Source organism: Cataglyphis hispanica, chromosome 15 (assembly GCF_021464435.1).
Source record: "Cataglyphis hispanica isolate Lineage 1 chromosome 15, ULB_Chis1_1.0, whole genome shotgun sequence".
Classification (NCBI taxonomy): domain Eukaryota; kingdom Metazoa; phylum Arthropoda; class Insecta; order Hymenoptera; family Formicidae; genus Cataglyphis; species Cataglyphis hispanica.
This window is the reverse complement of record NC_065968.1, coordinates 6,543,095-6,562,552: the sequence shown is the minus strand read 5'-3', so window position 1 is coordinate 6,562,552 and position 19,458 is coordinate 6,543,095. Positions and strand designations below refer to the sequence as shown.

The 19,458-nt window shown below is 29.9% G+C and overlaps 1 protein-coding gene across 2 annotated transcripts; it reads left to right on the top strand.

The window, feature by feature from the left end:
* Window positions 1-1,088: 1,088 nt before the first annotated feature.
* LOC126855198 (acetyl-CoA acetyltransferase, cytosolic-like) lies at window positions 1,089-18,888 on the top strand. Of its 2 annotated transcripts, none has more exons than XM_050602619.1 (8): window positions 1,089-1,253; window positions 16,975-17,096; window positions 17,213-17,325; window positions 17,447-17,646; window positions 17,746-17,972; window positions 18,052-18,237; window positions 18,338-18,500; window positions 18,581-18,888. In XM_050602619.1, exons 1-8 carry the CDS (start codon window positions 1,205-1,207, stop codon window positions 18,697-18,699), a joined length of 1,179 nt encoding a protein of 392 aa, XP_050458576.1. In that variant the 5' UTR covers window positions 1,089-1,204; the 3' UTR covers window positions 18,700-18,888. The 2 variants fall into 2 exon arrangements, with proteins under 2 accessions (XP_050458576.1, XP_050458577.1); XM_050602620.1 differs by lacking the exon at window positions 1,089-1,253 and adding an exon at window positions 3,643-3,664.
* The last annotated feature ends 570 nt before the right edge of the window (window positions 18,889-19,458 follow it).

Here is a 19,458-nt window from a genome sequence, read left to right as displayed (position 1 = left end):
TCCTTGAATGAGAAATTACAAGGAACAAGAGTATTGCATTTTATAATCCTGTAATATATTCGGTTACACTAATTGTGAGTTATGTAACCGTTATAACATAGTTATAAAAGTATGTTTGCTGAGTAGATAAACAATCTACGCTATCGCGTTAGCGTGATATCAGCGCTATTTTAACTTTCATCGTGCGATATTATTTTTTGAGAAGACGCGAAAAAAGCCACGCGTATGTGTCAAGAAATCGCAGAATTTATTACAGCATTGCACAAAACACGCAAATGAAGAAAAATATAACTATTCTATATACATATATATTTCTATAAACTATTTTATATACATTATATAACAATATTATACAAATAATACATATATTTATATATAAATATTATATAACAACTGTTTTTAAAATTTTTTATTCTAATGTTATATGACTGTTATGATATGTATTTGCTAGTATATAGCAACAATAAACAAATAATATATAAATTTATATAATAAATATATTACAGCTGTTATTTTAATTTTTTATTCCAATGTTATATAGTTGTCATAATATGTGTTTGCTAGTATATTATATAGAAACGCTAAACAGATGATATGCAACAATTATATAATAAAGATATAACGCTGTTATATCTTTATTATATATACTACATGAATATTTTATTTTTTTGGACATTTATCTACCCGATTTCTAAACAATCTAATATTTGGATTTTCTATGTTGCGATTGTATCAGAATTTAATCTCATAAAAATAATTACATTTACATTTTTTATTTTTTGTCAGTTGATCTTTGCAAGCTTTATATAATTCTCATGATTAAAATTCAAGTACGAAATGCATTGCGCGTCATATCATGTTATATAATCATGTAATATAATCATTTCCGAAAAAAAATGTTACATATCATGTAATATAATCATTTCCGAAAAATCATCGCAAACGTTATCTGTCTAATAAGACAGATATTCTTATTAGACTTTTAAATCATATAGTACTTGCGTCATATAATTGTTCGACACATAAATTTTAATTCTTTATCGCGTATGTGCACATTTTGATACACATTTACAACTCCGCTTCTGTCATACATGTCGCCAGTCGCCAATCGTCAGTCGCCAATCGCCAGTCGCCTGTTAATAAGTTCCGATTAAACAGTCTTCGTGTGCTTCTCGTATTTGGTGTTCATTCGCTACTCGTAAAAATGAATGATCGTACTGTCGTAATTGTCTCGGCTGTCAGGACACCAATAGGTAAACGAAGAATGACATGTAATATTAATGATATGTAATAAAATTAAATGCAATTTAGTCGAAAAAGTTATCAAAGTATACGATTATTGTAACATTTAAACTGCATAAGTAAAATTTTTAAAATATGTTGTGCTATTAAATTTTGCTATAAATTTATCTTAAATTATTTTAAATGTAAACTCATTCAAGTTATCTAACAAACATACTTTTATGTTTATATTATAATGGTCACATAACTCTGTTACATAATTCGGTTATATAACCGAATATAAGAAGTAATACTATAGAAATGTAACATATAATATCCGATAAATATGCATATTAGGTTACATCTTGCCAATGATTTTGATCTTGACATATGTTGTCAAGGATATAATCCTGAGTAACTTTTCCTTATAACTTAATCGGCGATCTCTTATAATTTCTGAGATATTTAAAGTTAAAATTTGATTCGAAACAAAAATTTGATTTGGGTTATATGACATAACCCAAACCAAAGTTTTGTTTATATGAATAGATATTTTGTCGACTTTGTTTACAATGTATTTCAAGTGCGCGTGGTTTCAATTGTAAAAAATAAAAGTGTAGTTATCGTGCCTAACTTTAATATAATTTTAATATAATTTTAATATAATTTTAATATAATTTTAAATATCTCAGAAATTATAAGAGACCGCCTATTAAGTTATAAAGAAAAGTTACTCAGGATTATGTCCTTTACAGCATATGTCAAGGTCAAAATCATCGACGAAATGTAACCTTACATGCATATTTATCAAATGTCATATTATTGATGCATTAGGAACATAACTATAAGATAATTAAGAATAACATTCTGATTTGATATTTATAGTTTTATGAAGAGAAAGGCTCTGGTATTTAAAATAAGGAATAGCGAGCTAATAACTTGACACAGAAAATAATGCGCAAATTTTATATATATTTTTTGCTTATTCTGAATGTTTCGATTCTAATATTTGGATCATCCTCAGCAATATTAGTCGGTATATAATTTAATATGTACCCAGCAAACACATATTATAACAGTTATATAACATTGGAATAAAAATTAAAATAAAAGCTGTTACAATTTTATTATATAAATGTTATATATCATCTATTTATTGTTGTTATTAAATATATATGAGAATAGTTATATTCTTGTAATATAATATTTATAAAATAACATAAAAGTATTGATATTATATTATTTTATTGATACATTAAGAAATAATTGTAACAAAATTATTATATAACATAAAAATAGTAATCAGTCGCTAGTTTGTTTATCACTACGCGACGAGTGATGCGTTTATCTCGCATTTGAGATTTGATCATAAGAATTATATAAAGCTTGCAAAGAGCAACTGGAGATAAAAAATGTATTTATTTGCTTATATTATTATTATATTAATTATTTTGATCAGTTTATTTTTGATGCAATTCCAACATAGGAAATTCAGATATTGGACTGATTGTTTAAAAATCGGGCAGATAAATGTCCAAAAAAATTTAAATTATATCCTATTTATCATATTATATTTGTTGTCTACTTGAGATATAAAATGCAGTTCTAATATTAATAATATAAATAAATAAAATTTTGCATTTTATGAGTTAAATGATTTAAATTTAATTATTTTATTATTTATTTAATTATGTTACCAAGTCTTTTTGTCGTATAATATATATATAAAGTAATAATTGTAACTGTATTTTAAAAAAAGTATATATGTTAAAAAATATTTGTATATATTATATTATTATAAATACATATCTATAAGTACTGTTTCTATACCATTTTATGCTGTATATTCAAAATAATTGAAAATTATAATGCAATATTCATATAACAAAACTAAATAAATATTAAATCAATATGTTATATCTTAATTTTTTTACAGTTATGTTCTTAATGTCAAATCAATACTATAACATTATATGTATAATGTTATAATTAAATGTATAACTGCCATATAACATTGTTGCTTCCTTAAGCGGAAAATTACAAGGGACGTGAATATTACATGTTATGTTCTTGTAATATTACTTGTTATATTCGGTTATACTGAGTTATGTAACTATTATAATAAATGCTTTCCATTTAGTGATTCAAGTCGACACAAGTATCATTCTATCTTTGTTGTTCACTGGTATTGAAAGACGATAGAATGATACTTGTGTCAACTTGAGTCACTAAATTGAAAAAACCCTAATAATAAAAATGTGTTTGTTAATAAGTATCTGTTCTCAGTACTCTGTGTAAGAGTGGCGAGCCTCTCTCCGATTCTAACCAAAAAAGAAGCCTTTATTTTTGTCTTGTTTTTTTAGAAACATAGCAATTCAAAACCTGCGTTTGTTGAAACAAGGCAATGTGAGCCACAGGAATCAAGACTCAACTATTTTTTTGTGTAATAATTCGTAATTTGCAATTTTGTAATAATTATTGAGAAATTAATTTAGAAGGATTGACCAAATCGCGTGAGTCTAAGCGCTCTATAAAAAGAAATAATCCATTGTTGGTTGCTAGAATGCGAGAATCCATTATTATTTATCGCTCGTAATTGTTGTCATTTGTAGAGCGCTCCTCCTAAAATTTCGTCGCGCCTAGCGACTGCAAACTTCTGGGCCGTCTTTTCCGGGCGCTTATATGCAAATTGATCTTTTTTAACTAATTTTTCAATAATTATTATAAAAATTGCAAAATGATAAAGAATTTTCTTGCTCAGTTTAATCCATCTTGTTTGATGCATACGACGGGTAATGCGATTGACTCTAGACGCCATGTATATATACGTCATTTCAAAAGTAATGCATGCGTAGTCATTGCGAAAGCTATTTCTAATATTCGTCAATTTATTGTACAAGCATGCAAGTTTTTTAAATTGAGTATCGTTTCCTCAGGTTCTCCACTACAACTGTCTATATATATATGTATGTCTATATACTGTATATATATATATATATATATATATATATATATATATATACACGAGAGATGATCCGCGAATTATGGAAAATCCTGTATATATACAGGGTGTCTTAGACCACCCGTATACCCTTTTCTTTCAAAAACTAAGTATTTTAGAGAAAAACGTTTTGAACAAAAATTGTATGGTTTTGAGAGGAACATAAGATGGTGTCATTGATTTGACCTTGGATGGCATCGTTAAGGTCAAGTCAAGGACACCTTTAATTTATTAAATGGAATCCCCTATTTTTTATTGCATATTCTTATAGCTTATGTCGAGAGCTTTCCAAAACACTATAATAAAGTATTTTTTCATTAAGAATTTTTTGAGTTATTTTGTATCTTAATATGACATATTTTAGTATAAAATATAAAATATCTCAAAATTTATTTAGTGTTTGATAATTGTATCGTAATACTTTTATGTACAGAATAATAAAATGAATCAAATGGTGTAAAGAAAAAATAAATAATTGTTATAAAAAAATATATTGCAAATAATTGCATACTTTTTTTAAAAACAATTATTTTCTGTACAGCATTTAATTCATCTTATTATTCTGTACAGTGAAAAGAGTGTTCTACACGCTTGTATATAGCCTTCATAGAGCGTCTTTCCCACCGCTTCGCCGCGCGCCTGGTATTATATTACAATAGGATGTCTCTTCTCGTTGCGCACTTGTATAAGGCGCGGATTGGCCGATCTTTTTTAATGAATATCTTAATAATTATTAGGAAAATTGTAAAATGGTAAAGGACTTTCCTATTCACTTTGACATCCTTTATATGCACACAGCGGGTGATCCGCGAATTATGGGACACCCTATATATATATATATATATATGTATATACACAGGATGTCCTATAATTCGCGGATCATCTGTGTGCATATAAAGCACGTTAAACTGGACAGGAAAATCTTCTACTGTTTTGCAATTTTCACGACAATTAATAAAAAATTAATTAAAAAAAATAGGCCAACCCGTGCTTTGCACAAGCGCGTGACGAGAAGAGACGTCCTACTGTAATGTAATATTAAGCGCGCGGCGAAGCAATGGAAGAGACGCTCTACGAAGGCTACGTACGAGCGTGTAGAACACTCCTCTCATTGCTTTGCCGCGCGCTTAGTATCGTGTTACAATAGGACGTCTCTTCTCGTTACGCGCTTATAAGGCGCGGATTGATCTATCTTTTCTAATTTCTTATTAATTATTGTGAAAATCACAAAACGATAGAGAGGATTTTTCTATCCAGTTTAATATGCTTTACATACACACGAGAGGTGATTCGCGAATTAAGGAATATTTTGTATATATATATATATATATATATATATATATATATATATATATATATATATACACAGGCGCGCGCGCACACACTCACACACGCACACACACACATATTTTGTATAGGTATGGGTGTGGATGTGAGTGTGGGTGTGAGTGTGGGTGTGAGTGGGGTTGTGAATGTGGGTGTGGGTGATTGTGTATGTGTGTGTGTAATGTGTCCGTTTTTGACATATTCGCAGTGTGAAGGTAGATTAAAAAACAAATTGAAAAGGAAAGTTTTGTACCACATTTTTTTCTATAATCCTTAATAAAGAAATTATTATTGAGTAAAATTTGACTAATCAACACCAACCTTGTTGCCGGGCGCATGTAGTGAGCCGCGCGCCTAATAGTAGTGCGCCGTTATAGCGGCGTAGCACTCTCGCACGCTACGAGGTGTGGAGCTCATCGATGTACGTCCGGCTAAAAATTGGCGCTGATTGGTCAGACTTTATTCAATAATAACTTCTTTATTAGGCTATAATATAGAAAAGAATGGTAGGGAACTTTTTGTTTCAGCTTGACACAATCTTCCTTCACACCTTCGTGTGTGTTTAAAATTATCGGACATTCTATATATATATATATATATATATATATATATATATATATATATATATATATCATATATATATATATATATAGATATAGATATACCGGGTGTAACTAAACAAACACATATGGATAATATTATCAAAGAACAACAATCCAAATCGAAAAGTCTTGAACTATTTTTTGAGCTTTCCTTTTGTTGTTAATTAATCAGCCTCTGTCTACAATGAAAAACAAAGAAAGTACGACGGGGGTAGAAAGACGGCTTCCTACTGTTTAAGCGCTGATTAGTAAACTTTAACATCGTATAACAATGAAAAGAAATCTCAGATCAAAAAAGTTTAGGACTTTTCGATTTAGATTGTTGTTCTCATAATATTGTCTATATGCATTTAGTTACACCCTATATATATATATATATATATATATATATATATATATATATATACGTATATATATAATTGAAAATTTAAATAAAAATGTCTATACAGAAAAAACATAGTTTTGATGTCTACAGAAAAGAACATAATTGTTCGTGGCGAATTTTTAACTGATATGCATATGGATCATTTTCAACATTTTTTGGAAAATTCTTCTGATTATAAATCCGTCCTGATTATAAATTCTGATTATAAATCCAGAAACGAATACTTTTTCTCCACCTCATCTACTTACTAACACCGAAGCGTACTTCTTATAAAGCGTCGAAGTCAGCGACACCCCCTATATTCTTCTATCATCACTCTCTCCCCCTTATTTAACACCGGCACAATCACCCCCTCACTCCATTCATTTATCCATCCCATCCCTTCCAAACCTTATTACATATTTTCCACACCCATTCCTCCAAGTTCTCCCCTCCGTACTTCCACACCTCCGCCGGAATTTCATCCATCCCTACTGCTTTATTATCTTTCTGTCTTCCAATCGCTGATCTTATCTCATTTCTACTTATGTTCTCCTCCCATCCATTCTATCCTCTGTCCACTATCACATTCCATATCCATCCATCTATCACTACTCTTCATTCCATCTCCTCCTTTTCCTATTCCATTCCATTCACTCCACTCCTTCTCTTCTATTCCTTCCATTCCCCTCCATCCATTTCCTATCTTTCTTTCGCTTCTCTATTCCGATTCCTCATCCTTCTCCTTCTCTCTTCCATCTCCTCTATCTCTTCCTTCTATCCTTCCATCTCTTCCTCCACTCTTCATTCCACCTTCCTTTCTTCCTTCCCTATCCTCCATCTCCTTTATCCTCTCTCTTCCATCACTTTCATTTCCTTCCCTTCTTCCATACTATCATTTACTCGTCCTCGCATTTCCTTTATCTTTCTCCTCCTCCCTGCTTACCTACATCCTTACATCTTCGTTCCCCAACACATAATCTATTACTGAATTCCCACTTCATCCCGTATACGTCCATTCGCCCTCTACATCTCCTTTCGTGCAACCATTAAATATTGTCCACCTCGCTTTTTCTATCCATCTCAGCAACTCCCTTCCTTTCTTGTTAATTCTTTTGTTCTTCGATCTTCTTCCAATTCCTCCTCCTCTTCATGCCCTTTTCTTATTACTCTTCCCTCCTCACCTGTTCTCACCTTAAAGTCCCCCCCTCAATCAATATTCCTGTTTCTTTCTCTCATCCATTCATTCCAATTCTTCCACTTCCTCTCCATATCTCCTCCTATCATATATCCCTATCCACTCCATTTCTATCCCTCCACTTTTACCTCTTCCATTAAACCCTCCTCTCTTTGTCTTCACTTCCTCTACCTCCAATTCCCTCTCTTCCATTCCTTTCAACATTCCATCCATTCCCTTTCTTCCACTTCCATCTCTTCCACTTCCTTCCCATTCCTCTTCCTCCATTTCCATCTCCTTCCACTCCATCCCTTTCCATCCCTTTCTTCCATTCCATCCTTCCATCCTCCTCATCCCACCTCCACCATTTCTCAACTATTCTTATTCTTCCATATCCTATTCAAACCTTCCTTCCCTTCTTTTCCTCCTCCCTTGCTATCTCTTTTAATCTCCATCTCATTCTTCTTTCCTTCCACGTCCAATCCTCCATTCTTTCCTTCCACTTCCAAGTTTCTTCCTATTCCATTCCTTCTTCCCTCTTTGTCCACCTTCTCCATTCCATTTCCTTCCTTCCTCCACCTTCCATCCTTTCCATATCCATTCCGTCCATCCTCCATTCCTTCCTTTCCCTTCCTTCTATTCCACCTCTATCCTTCCTCCCCTCCTCTCCATTCCATCTTCTATCTTTCCATTCTCTTCCTTCCTCCTTTACTACCTCTTTCTCTTCTTCCTTCCTTCCATCTCCTTTCCTTCCTCTCCTTCTTACCTTCCATCTCTCTCCTTCTCTTCCTTCTCCTGATTCCTTCCTTAACCTCTTCTCTCATTTTTCTAATTTCTTTCCTTCACCACCCCTTCATGCCTCTCATTTCATTCATTAACTCCTCATTTTCTAACTTCCAGGTTTTCATCAAATGTTGTAACTCCCCTTCTTCCTCTATCCATCCTAACTCCGTATCTTTCATTAATCCCGACTTTTTCCTACTTTTAAACATATCCTCTTCTCCCTTCCCCAACCCCGGCTCCTACCTTTTTCTTTTCGATAACTCCTCCACATTTCCATAGCTACCTCTTTTTTTCCCTTCTTTCATGGCGAATTGCGCCATCTTTTTCTCTCGCGCCCTCTATGAAGACTCCCGTTGCTATCCATTAACTCATTCTACGCTCTCCGCTATCTATACTCTATGTCCTAACTGTCACTATCCCACACCTCTCTTTACAACCTTATATTCGCTCTTATGCCTTGCCTCCGCTTTCAAGCGGGGAGCACACACTTTTGCATAAGCGCATAACCATAAACATAAAGAAATTGATTGGTCCACAAATATATGCCTAACGAAATGAACCAATCAATTTCCTTATACTTATGGTTATGCGCTTATGCAAAAGTGTGTGCTCCCCGCTTCAACCTTCATCTTTCCACGCTCTCTCACACTTACGCTTCCACACTATCACACTCACTCCTCTTCCACTCTTCACTTTAACACTTTACAACCTGTAAAACACACACGCCAAATCACCTTGAAGTATACTACCTGACACCGGAAACGGAAGTCCAATCAATTATTAATATTAACAGATAAAAATACTTCGAAAGAACTTATAAAAACAACAAATAATATTGAAGAAACTGATAAATATTTTCAAAATAAAAATAATATTAAAAATGATATTGATGACAAAAGTAACGATAACTCTAATAATTTATGTAATAATAAAACAAATAAAATCAAAATTTACGAACAAATTTGTGTAAACAATGATTCTGAAAATAATGTGCTGAAAAACATTCTCGATATGAAGATACTGCTCAATTAGAAAATATTAATAAAAAAGAACATGTGCAAGATTTAAAAAGTCTTACTAATAAACTATTAAGATATGTTATATAAAAGATTTAGAAACTAATCGAACTAAAAAAACGGCATCGATACGAACAAAATTTAGAAAACAATCGTGCTAAAAAACGATATCGTTATAGTTAGGATATAAAAAATAATCGTACTAAAAAACGAGATTTATATAAACAAAATATTATAAAACAACATACACAAAATATATACGTTATTCTCAAAATCCTCAACGTGAGCGAGATAAACAAAAAAAATTAGATCTTAATCGTAAATGGCTTTATAATAAACAATATTATCAAAAAAGTAAAAAATCTGTACTTGCAATAAAAAATCACAATCTTGAAAAAGAAATTATTAAAAAATACGAACAATTTAGGTCGCTAAACACTATGAAATTTCGTCATTCTTTAGAAATTTTTATAAAAGGTATTGCAAAGAAGATCAGAATTAAAAACCGTATTCAAAAACAATTAGAAGCCGAAAAAATCGTACGTTGGTGTATGTATATTAGAAACAACATGTTCGCAATATATACAAAATGTTAACTTTGATTAAAAGAAATCGGAAATGAGTTTGACTCTTGTCACTGAATGTTTTACAATTGAAGAAAAATTACATGCGTTATGTGGCATATCCAGACATACAGTTTCATCCGAAAATTATTTTATTGAGTCTACATACCATAATGTAATGTTACCGAGTCGTCTGATGTTGAATAAGAAAGGACAAGTAATAAATATATTACCGTTAATGGAAAACAACCAAAAAAATCGTGATTGTGCGATACTTAATGTAAAATAAACCATCCATTTTTAATTGATCATTACCAAGAATTCCTCGAAACTATAAATACATGTACTTTAAGAAATGTACCAGAATTTATACGATGTATTCATGAATGTAATATGAAAACTTCAAATGAGAAATTGAGTCATTCGCATAGCTGTCATATCGATTTAACACTTTGCAAAGGAATGTTTCTTCCTGTTCAATTATTATCGCCTCATTTTCCAAAAGTAAAAAATATGTTTAATTTATCAAATAATTAATAATTTATTAAATGTCTAATTTATCAATTTACAAATTTTTATCGAAAGATGAAAAATCTTGATAAGATATTAATTCAGGCTGATTTAAATATATTGAATGAAATTGTTACTTCTGCATAAGAAAAAGCAGATATGTATAAACATCAACGAACAGACACATTTCTGAGCGATAATAATATTATTTCTAGATATCGTAAAGCGTTTGAAACTTTGACCAAACGTTCAACAGACACACCATGACATATTTACGTATCATGTGAGAGATTGTGTTATAAAAGAAATGTTTCTAAAGTCAATGTGAAGCACAAATAGACATTCAAATTTGGAAAGATTTAATGGCACATATATAACAACAAAAAATTAACGCGGAATATATATGTAATTATTGTGCAGACAAATTTCGTAAAGGTTTAAGTCCTGCATATAGCATTTTGAATAATTTTTTCACAGATGATGTATCTGAAGTAATATCATCTCTTAACACATTTTAAAAAATTCTTATACAGAGAGCTTAAGCATTTCAAACTTTCTTCAAAATAGGAACTTTTACTAATAAAAGGTTACCTCAAAGATAAATGGTACAGAAAATTAAAGGTAGAACATTTCATTTACTTCCATTCATTCACTTCCATTACAGGAGACATTGAATAAATTATGTTCTACTACTGATCCAATAAATGATAATCACAAATTATATATTTTAATTATAGGTATCTCGGCAAAATTAAAGATTATTTGGGAAGAGATAGTTGATATTAAGAAAGTATTTGATGCTTTAACGTGGTTAAAACGCAATAATTCTTTATACTCTCATCTTATATTGCCAAATGATCACAATGATTTATGTTTGACAAAATTAAAAACTTCAGAATTCCAAAAGGAAGAGACGGAAAATAATACAGAAGCAACATTGATGAGACTAAATTATTAAATGATTTGATAGAAGAGATTAAAAATGATATAGAAGTTACATTAGAGGATCAACAGAAAGCAATGTTAACTCAAGTTACTGATGAAAATGATGGCTACGAACAATATACTATATATCCTTATAAAATAAAATAAATAAAACTGCGACAACTTTATATCAAATGTTAAAATTTCACGACTTGCCTTTGGATAATCGTGAACAATATTTAGATTTAATGTGCTTTCCATATTTATATCCTTTTGGTATTAATGGACAACATGAGTTTAGGCAAGTTAAACTTTTTGATCATGAATTTATTAAATGTCGTTTGACTAAATATCCACACTATAGATTAAATCAACAATATTTATTTTATTTAATGAACAATGCAAATATTCGTCAATTAAGTCGTGGAATATATCATAAAATGAACATAACTAATCCATGAATTCGTTATACGGCTGCGGAATATTTAAAAGCAGTATCGAAAGAATTATTGGAATCTAATTTGAATACAATATTTGCCACACTTCGAAATACAGAGCAATATTGGCGTAAACCAAGAAGTGATTTAAACTGTATGACGCAACATTATGAACCTACGACATGGTTTTTAACATTAAGTCCGAATGAGTGATCATGAGAAGATTTAAGTGAATATATTCACCTAAATCTTCCCATAACCACTCACTCGGACTTTTGAGGCAAATGCAATCGCATGATACTTCCTTATGTTAGCGTACTTATTGTTAAAGATCCTGTATCAATAGCCAGGTTTTGACAATAAATTTCGGGCAATGCTTGATTTTATTAGTTCCAAAGATCATCCAATTGGACAAATAATGTATTATTTCTGGCGACGAGAATATCAAGGTAGAAGAATACAACATTTCCACTTATTAATATGGATTAAAAATACACCGATTTTTGGTGAATTCACTATTGAAAAAGTCTCTAAATTTATTTTACAACACATAAGCTGCAAAATGCTGGATCAAAATATTTCGCCATTATTATATACACGTATTAATACACATCAACGACATATACATAACGATTATTGTCTTCGTTCTAAAAAAGAAGAACGTAAAGTTATACGTCGGTGTCGTCTTGGATTTTCTCGTCCCGTACTGAACCTTTAATATGAGAGATGTAACAACTTCTACAGCAGGTAGAAAACAATTAAAAAATAAAAGTAGACTTTATGATCTTCCTCGAACAGATAATGAAGTTAATATAAATGATTATAATTCTGTTCTTCTTACTGCATGGGAAGGTAATATGGATATACAATTTATTGGTGAAAAATCATCGCTACTTACGTGGTACATTACTAAATATATAAATAAAGCAGAAAAAAATGAGTTGTCTGATATCTTCTAGCTTTTTACTATCCTTGATAGTAAGAATAATAAAAACAAATCATTAGCGAATTATCTTTGGAATATTGCTTTACGATTTAATAATAGAGAATGTGGAACTCTCGAAGGTGCTGATACGCTTAGGTATTCTTTTATATGGAATTGATCAAAACACGACTATCAAATGGTTATACGTGAATCAGATACGAAATCAGATAGAAAATTAAAAAATCGCAAAGAAATTGAAGCCCTCGATGCTGAATTTACAGATATATTTTATCTATCTTTAATAGATAATCATTATCCACATAGATCAAATGAACTACAAAATATGTCTCTTTATGAGTATGCACAATGGTATGCACAATGGTATGATATTTCAAAAATAACACCTAAAAATGAGGACATTGAATATTATAAAATAAATAATGGTTATTATCTTAAACGGCGACAGCGTCGATATCTTATTAATCATTATAGATATGATGTTAATCAGCCAGAAAATTATTCTTCTCGTTATTACTTATATTTCAACCATGGCGAAAATTAGAGAATCTTAGAAATGAATGCGACACTTATGCCGAATTATGGTTTCACAAAGTAAAACTGCATCTTGTAGAAGCATTGCAGTATGAAAGATTAAAAGAATTGCAAAAAGCATTTGAAACTGCAAAAGAGTTAGTTCAGCAATGTTTAGATGATGATTTACAAAAACAACAGTTTCCGGATGGTCCTGAAAATGCAATAGATGTTCAATATATACAGGCTGGTGAAGCAATGCAAGATTTTAAAGATTTTGGTGATAAAGTGATGTGAGAAATCGATGTATCTAAAATGATAGCAAAATTAAATATGGATCAAAAACAAGTATTCGATAAAGTTATTAATATTGTAAATTCTGATGATGTATCAATATTAAGATCATATGTTAGCGGAAAAAGTAGTACTGGAAAAAGTTTTTTAATTAAGATTATTAAATGCTGGATAAAACAAAATCTTAATAAAGATACTGCTGTAGCAGCACCTACTAGTATAGCAGCATTTAATATAGATGGTTTGACAGTTCATAGATTGCTTCAATTATCTATTGAATATGGTCATATTTCTAAGTATAAACAATTATCTGATCATATATTGAAAGTTTTACGAACAGATCTTAAAGATGTTATACTTTTTGTAATTGATGAAGTGCCAATGATCAATATCTTATTTGATTTTAATATGCATACATCTTTGATTGTCTGAAATATTTGACACTAATGATTGTGATGATGGTTGGTTTGGTCAAAAGCACATTTTTTTATTCGAAGATTTGCTTCAATTACCTCTTGTACACAAAAATCCTATTTTTATGCGTTTATTAGATGAAAAAATTGCCAAACATCTTGGTTCCTTGAGTGCTGTTAATTTATAGACTACATTATTTGATTACGATGAATTACTCTTACTGTGAGATACTGTTAAGAATTTGTATTGGTTTATTGACAAAATCTGATAATAAGATTCTTGAAAATGGAAAAATATCTTTCAAAGGAGATTCTTTCGAATCTAAATTAAACGAATTACGTAATTTTATTGACAATCTGCCATCAGATACCGTTTGTTTACTGCCTACTTGTCGTATGTGTGATGTTTTCAATGATACAATTTTAAATCGCATTGTTTCTAAAAAAATATTATTAATTACTAAAGATACAATTGAATTTCCATATGTAAAAAAAGAAGTGTTAAGAGTATTGTCAAATAATGATGATGATAATAATTCTAGAACAGCCGGGCTTTCAAAACAAATAACAATTAAAATTGGAGCAAAAGTTATGATTCGGCGTAATATTGATGCTAGTTTGGATCTTGTAAATGGTACAATTGCTACAGTGATTTTAATTGTACAAGATATATCTACTGATTATGTAGAAAAAATTAAACTTCTTTTATCAACAGATTTAGAATATTTAATTGAAAGAGTAAGTGTTAAATTCGGGGTAATTGATAGAGCATATGTTATTAGAAAACAGTTTCCATTATCTCTGAGTTATGGGATCACTATTTATAAAAGCCAAGGATTTTGCAAAGTGCTGTTATGATATTGGTAACTCTGTATTTAATTGTGGTCAAGTTTACATTGCATTATTGCGAGTAACATCTTTAAAAGGGTTACATTTGATTAATTACGATCCTTCATCGGTAATAGCTAGTGAAGAAGCTATTATCGAGTATAATTGTTTAAAAAGGATAAACCCAAAGCAGAAATAATTTCTATTTCAAAAGAGCGTTATCATAAAGTAAAGAATGTCTTATCTCTCTGGGCATTACCAAAAATAATTACTTCTGTCCAAAAATCAGATGAAAAAGTTCGACAAAGAACTACATGGGTCAAACATGGTTTTCAAAATACAGATGAGATTTCATGCTATGCAAATGCAGTATTGCAATGTTTATTGGTTTTAAATGTCATTAGACAGCAATTATTTAATTACGATATATCAGTTTTATGTATATTAAGGCATGAAAATGGAATGCGGAATTTAAATACATATGTAATACGGCAATGTTTAAGAGAATATGTTACGAGCACTACAAAACGAAATGCATCTGATTTTATAGCTCTTTGCAAAAAATATGATTGTATAAGAAATTTAAGAACATCAAGTAACTGGAGGTAGAGGTGCAAAAGATATTTATATAATATTTTTACAAAAGATATTTATATAATATTTTTACAAAAATTTTGCTAATAATTAGATAAATAAATAATTGGATATTAAATATGAAATAAAGAAATAGTTATATAAAAGAATTTTTATTAGAAATAGGTTTTTATAATATCAAACTTGTGATTAATACTTAATAATTGTATTTCTATCAGTCCCATATAAAAGAATGTCTCGTAATGTATCAGCAATTTTGTGAACAACGCTTCACGATCTGCATTATTCGTGAACTGTAAAAAAATATACCTTTACTATTCAAAATAGAATTATAAAATTCACATCTTTCCGCCTTATTTATATAATTAATAATAAAATTACATGAATAACAACGATTATTCATCAAAAAATTTAGAAATATAGATTATAAATAATAATGTATATTTCTGATACACTAATTTGTAATTATCCGTTATTCTTAGATTAAGAATAGATAAGAAATTTGAAGACTCTGAATATCTATAATAAGCAAAAAGAACTGTCGGACACAAGCCCGATCGCACACCGGCCCGATCGAACACAGACGCTATACCAAAATACATGCATGGACAGGAAGCACGAGCGCGCGCACACACACACACACACACACACACGGAAGAGTGCAAGGGGGGCCTTTGGCCCCCCTCCCACACCCACTCCGCCGGTAGGGATGGTAGACCTCGCATTACAACTTACAAAGTACATGCTACAGTGTCCGATCGGATCCGTGTCCGATCGAGCCTATATCTGATCGGGTCTGTGTCCGATCAGAAAATTTTGTCGTGTCCGATCCGTAATGTGCGCAAACGGGACGATCCCACGCGATTTAGAGTTTACGAGAAATTTTCCTTCAAAAAATTATATCCCAAAGTCTTAGATGTGTGCATATTGTGCATTTAGTTATTTATAAAATAACTTTATTTTAGCTATACTATTACTTTAATTATAATGCAGTTTATTAAATTTTTCTTAATATTGGAAATAAAATAAAAATATTTTATAACATAAATTTTCATTTAGTTAGCACAATTTTTCAATATCATTATTTTTGTAGAAAATTTAAATAAGGATTTTATAAAAAAAGTATTTGATTAAATTGCTTTTTATTTCAATAATAATAAAAGAAATAAAATTTGTAGCGTAAATTTTTATTCTTTTGACGCAATTTTTTGATATCATTATTTTTATAGGAAATTTAAATCAATATTTTTATTTAAAATGTTTTTATTTAAATATAATATTTTTTCACATAAAGCATGTACTTAGTGCCTTTTTTTACCTTTTTTTAAAAGGTGTATTGAGGTACATCAAAAAACAGAAACAAAATTTCACTTATTTTTTGATTATTTATCTAAAATGTTTTTGTAATAATGTAGTAAAATTTAAACATAAAATTTCATAATAATCCAATTTTTCTATTTTGTAGGATCATTCTGTGGGTGTCTATCTTCCTTAAAAGCGTCAGAAATGGGGAGTATTGTTATTAGGGAAAGTTTGAAAAGAGTTGGATTAAAAGGAACAGAAGTTTCTGAAGTCATTATGGGACAGGTATCTAATTTGCATAGATTAGAAATAATAGAATGCACATATTTTTCAATTTATCTAAATTTATATCTAATTTATACCTATAAAATATATATACATTTATTAATACATATTTTTAGGTACTTACAGCAGGAGAAGGTCAAAACTCTGCAAGACAAGCAGCAATCAATGCTGGCATACCTATTGACATTCCTGCTTATCAAATAAACATGTTGTGTGGCTCTGGTTTACAGTACGGACAATTTATAATATGTTATATCGTATATAATAAATTTATCTTCTTAATTCACGCAATAAACTTTATTTTTAATAACATAATATTCTATAGTATATTATGTAAAAATGTTATATAGGTCTGTTATAAATGGTTATACTTCCATAAAATCAGGAGAAAGTGAAATAATCGTGGCCGGTGGTCAAGAAAGCATGAGCAGAGCACCACATGCCATTTATCTCAGGGATGGTATAAAAATAGGGAATTGTAATTTAATCGATACAATGATGCATGATGGTTTAACAGATGCCTTCTATAATATTCATATGGCAATCACAAGTAAAATAAAAATATTACAAAAGGATATATTCTACTAAAAATTTAATTTTTATACATGTATTATCATATACATCTTTTTATTATTTACATTTTTAACAGCTGAGAATATTACTGAAAAATATGCAATAAGTAGAGAGGAACAAGACTGCTATGCGAGTAAATCTCAGCAGAGAGCAGAGATCGCTATTAATGCTGGATATTTCGAAAAAGAAATTATTCCGGTAACCATTGCAAAAAAAGAATCTATCGTTATATCTAAGGATGAATTCCCGAAATTTGGAACAACTATGGAGGAACTTGCAAAATTAAGACCAGCATTTAAACCGGTATAAAAATATTATTTTCTATAACATTTTGTACAACTTTATAAAAAAAAATTATCTTTTGTTATCTTATTTCATTTAGAATGGCACAGTTACTGCTGGTAACGCATCTGGTATAAATGATGGTGCAGCTGCTGTAGTTCTTATGTCTCAAAAAGTTGCTACAAGTAAAGGAATTTCACCAATAGCTGAAATTGTTGCAGTAGCAACGATTGGAGTTGATCCTCAGATTATGGGTATTGGCCCTGTTGAAGCTATTAAATTAGTCGTTAGTATATATCTGTTTTCAAATTAATTTTACATTATGCTAACATAATGTAAAATAGGACATAATTATGTATGAATGATTAAAGATACATTTATTCTAGCTGAAAAAAGCAAATTGGTCGAAGGAGGAAGTGGATTTTTATGAGCTAAACGAGGCCTATGCAGCACAAACAATTGCATGCGTTCAAGAACTTGGACTAGATCCTGAGAAAGTAAATATAAATGGCGGTGCTATTGCTCTAGGTCATCCTATTGGCATGTCTGGTATATATTAAATTAATATATATGTATATTAAATTCTCCTTATCAAAATTTTTATTTTATAGTAAAATTTTGCGTTTCAGGAACAAGAATATTGGTGACGCTGTTACACATTTTAGAAAGAACTGGAAAAAAAAAAGGTGTCGCATCGTTATGTATTGGAGGAGGAATGGGCATTGCCATAGCTATTGTAAGAAAATAATACATAAATGATTTATATATAAAAGGCGGAAACCTGCGCAAAATGGATGAGTCTTCGTCCGATCAGTGGTAGATTTCTTGCTGGATGAAATATAAAATATTACCAATGCTAACCTTTTTCCTAACATGTATAAAATAATAGTATAAAATAAAGTATAAAATGTATTCAATAAAAAAAAATCCACAGTTAGATTAACACTAAAAAAAGGTAAAAAAAGGTAAAAAGGTCTCACAAAGGTAAAAAAATACGCCCAATACATAAAAAATATCTTTTATACGCAATAAAAAGTTGAAAAGATGTTGAAGTTGAAAAAATATTTATTTCTAAAAAATAACTTATAAAAAATTATTTCTTAAAAAATAAAAATTTCTAAAAATAAAAAATAAAAACTAAATGAAAAATTAATAATTAACAGCTAAGAAGTAATTTAATTTGTAAAAATTTATAATTTGAAATAATATTTGTCATGAAATCAATCTCGCATTTATAGAAATATTATAGATTTTCTCAAAAAAATTAAAACGCAGTTTATTTTTATTAAAAAATTACTATTATGTTTTAAATAAATATTTTGTATAGAAAATATAGAAAATAGCATTAGTATATTATGGTTTTTATTACAGATAGTAAATCATATTACTTAACCCTTAACTGCAATTACGTTGATTACATAGATCACCAATTTAGAATTTAAAAGTGTTCATGCCAAATAGATCGATTTGTTTTAAAATTAGTCATAAGTTTTACCAGATGCCTGAA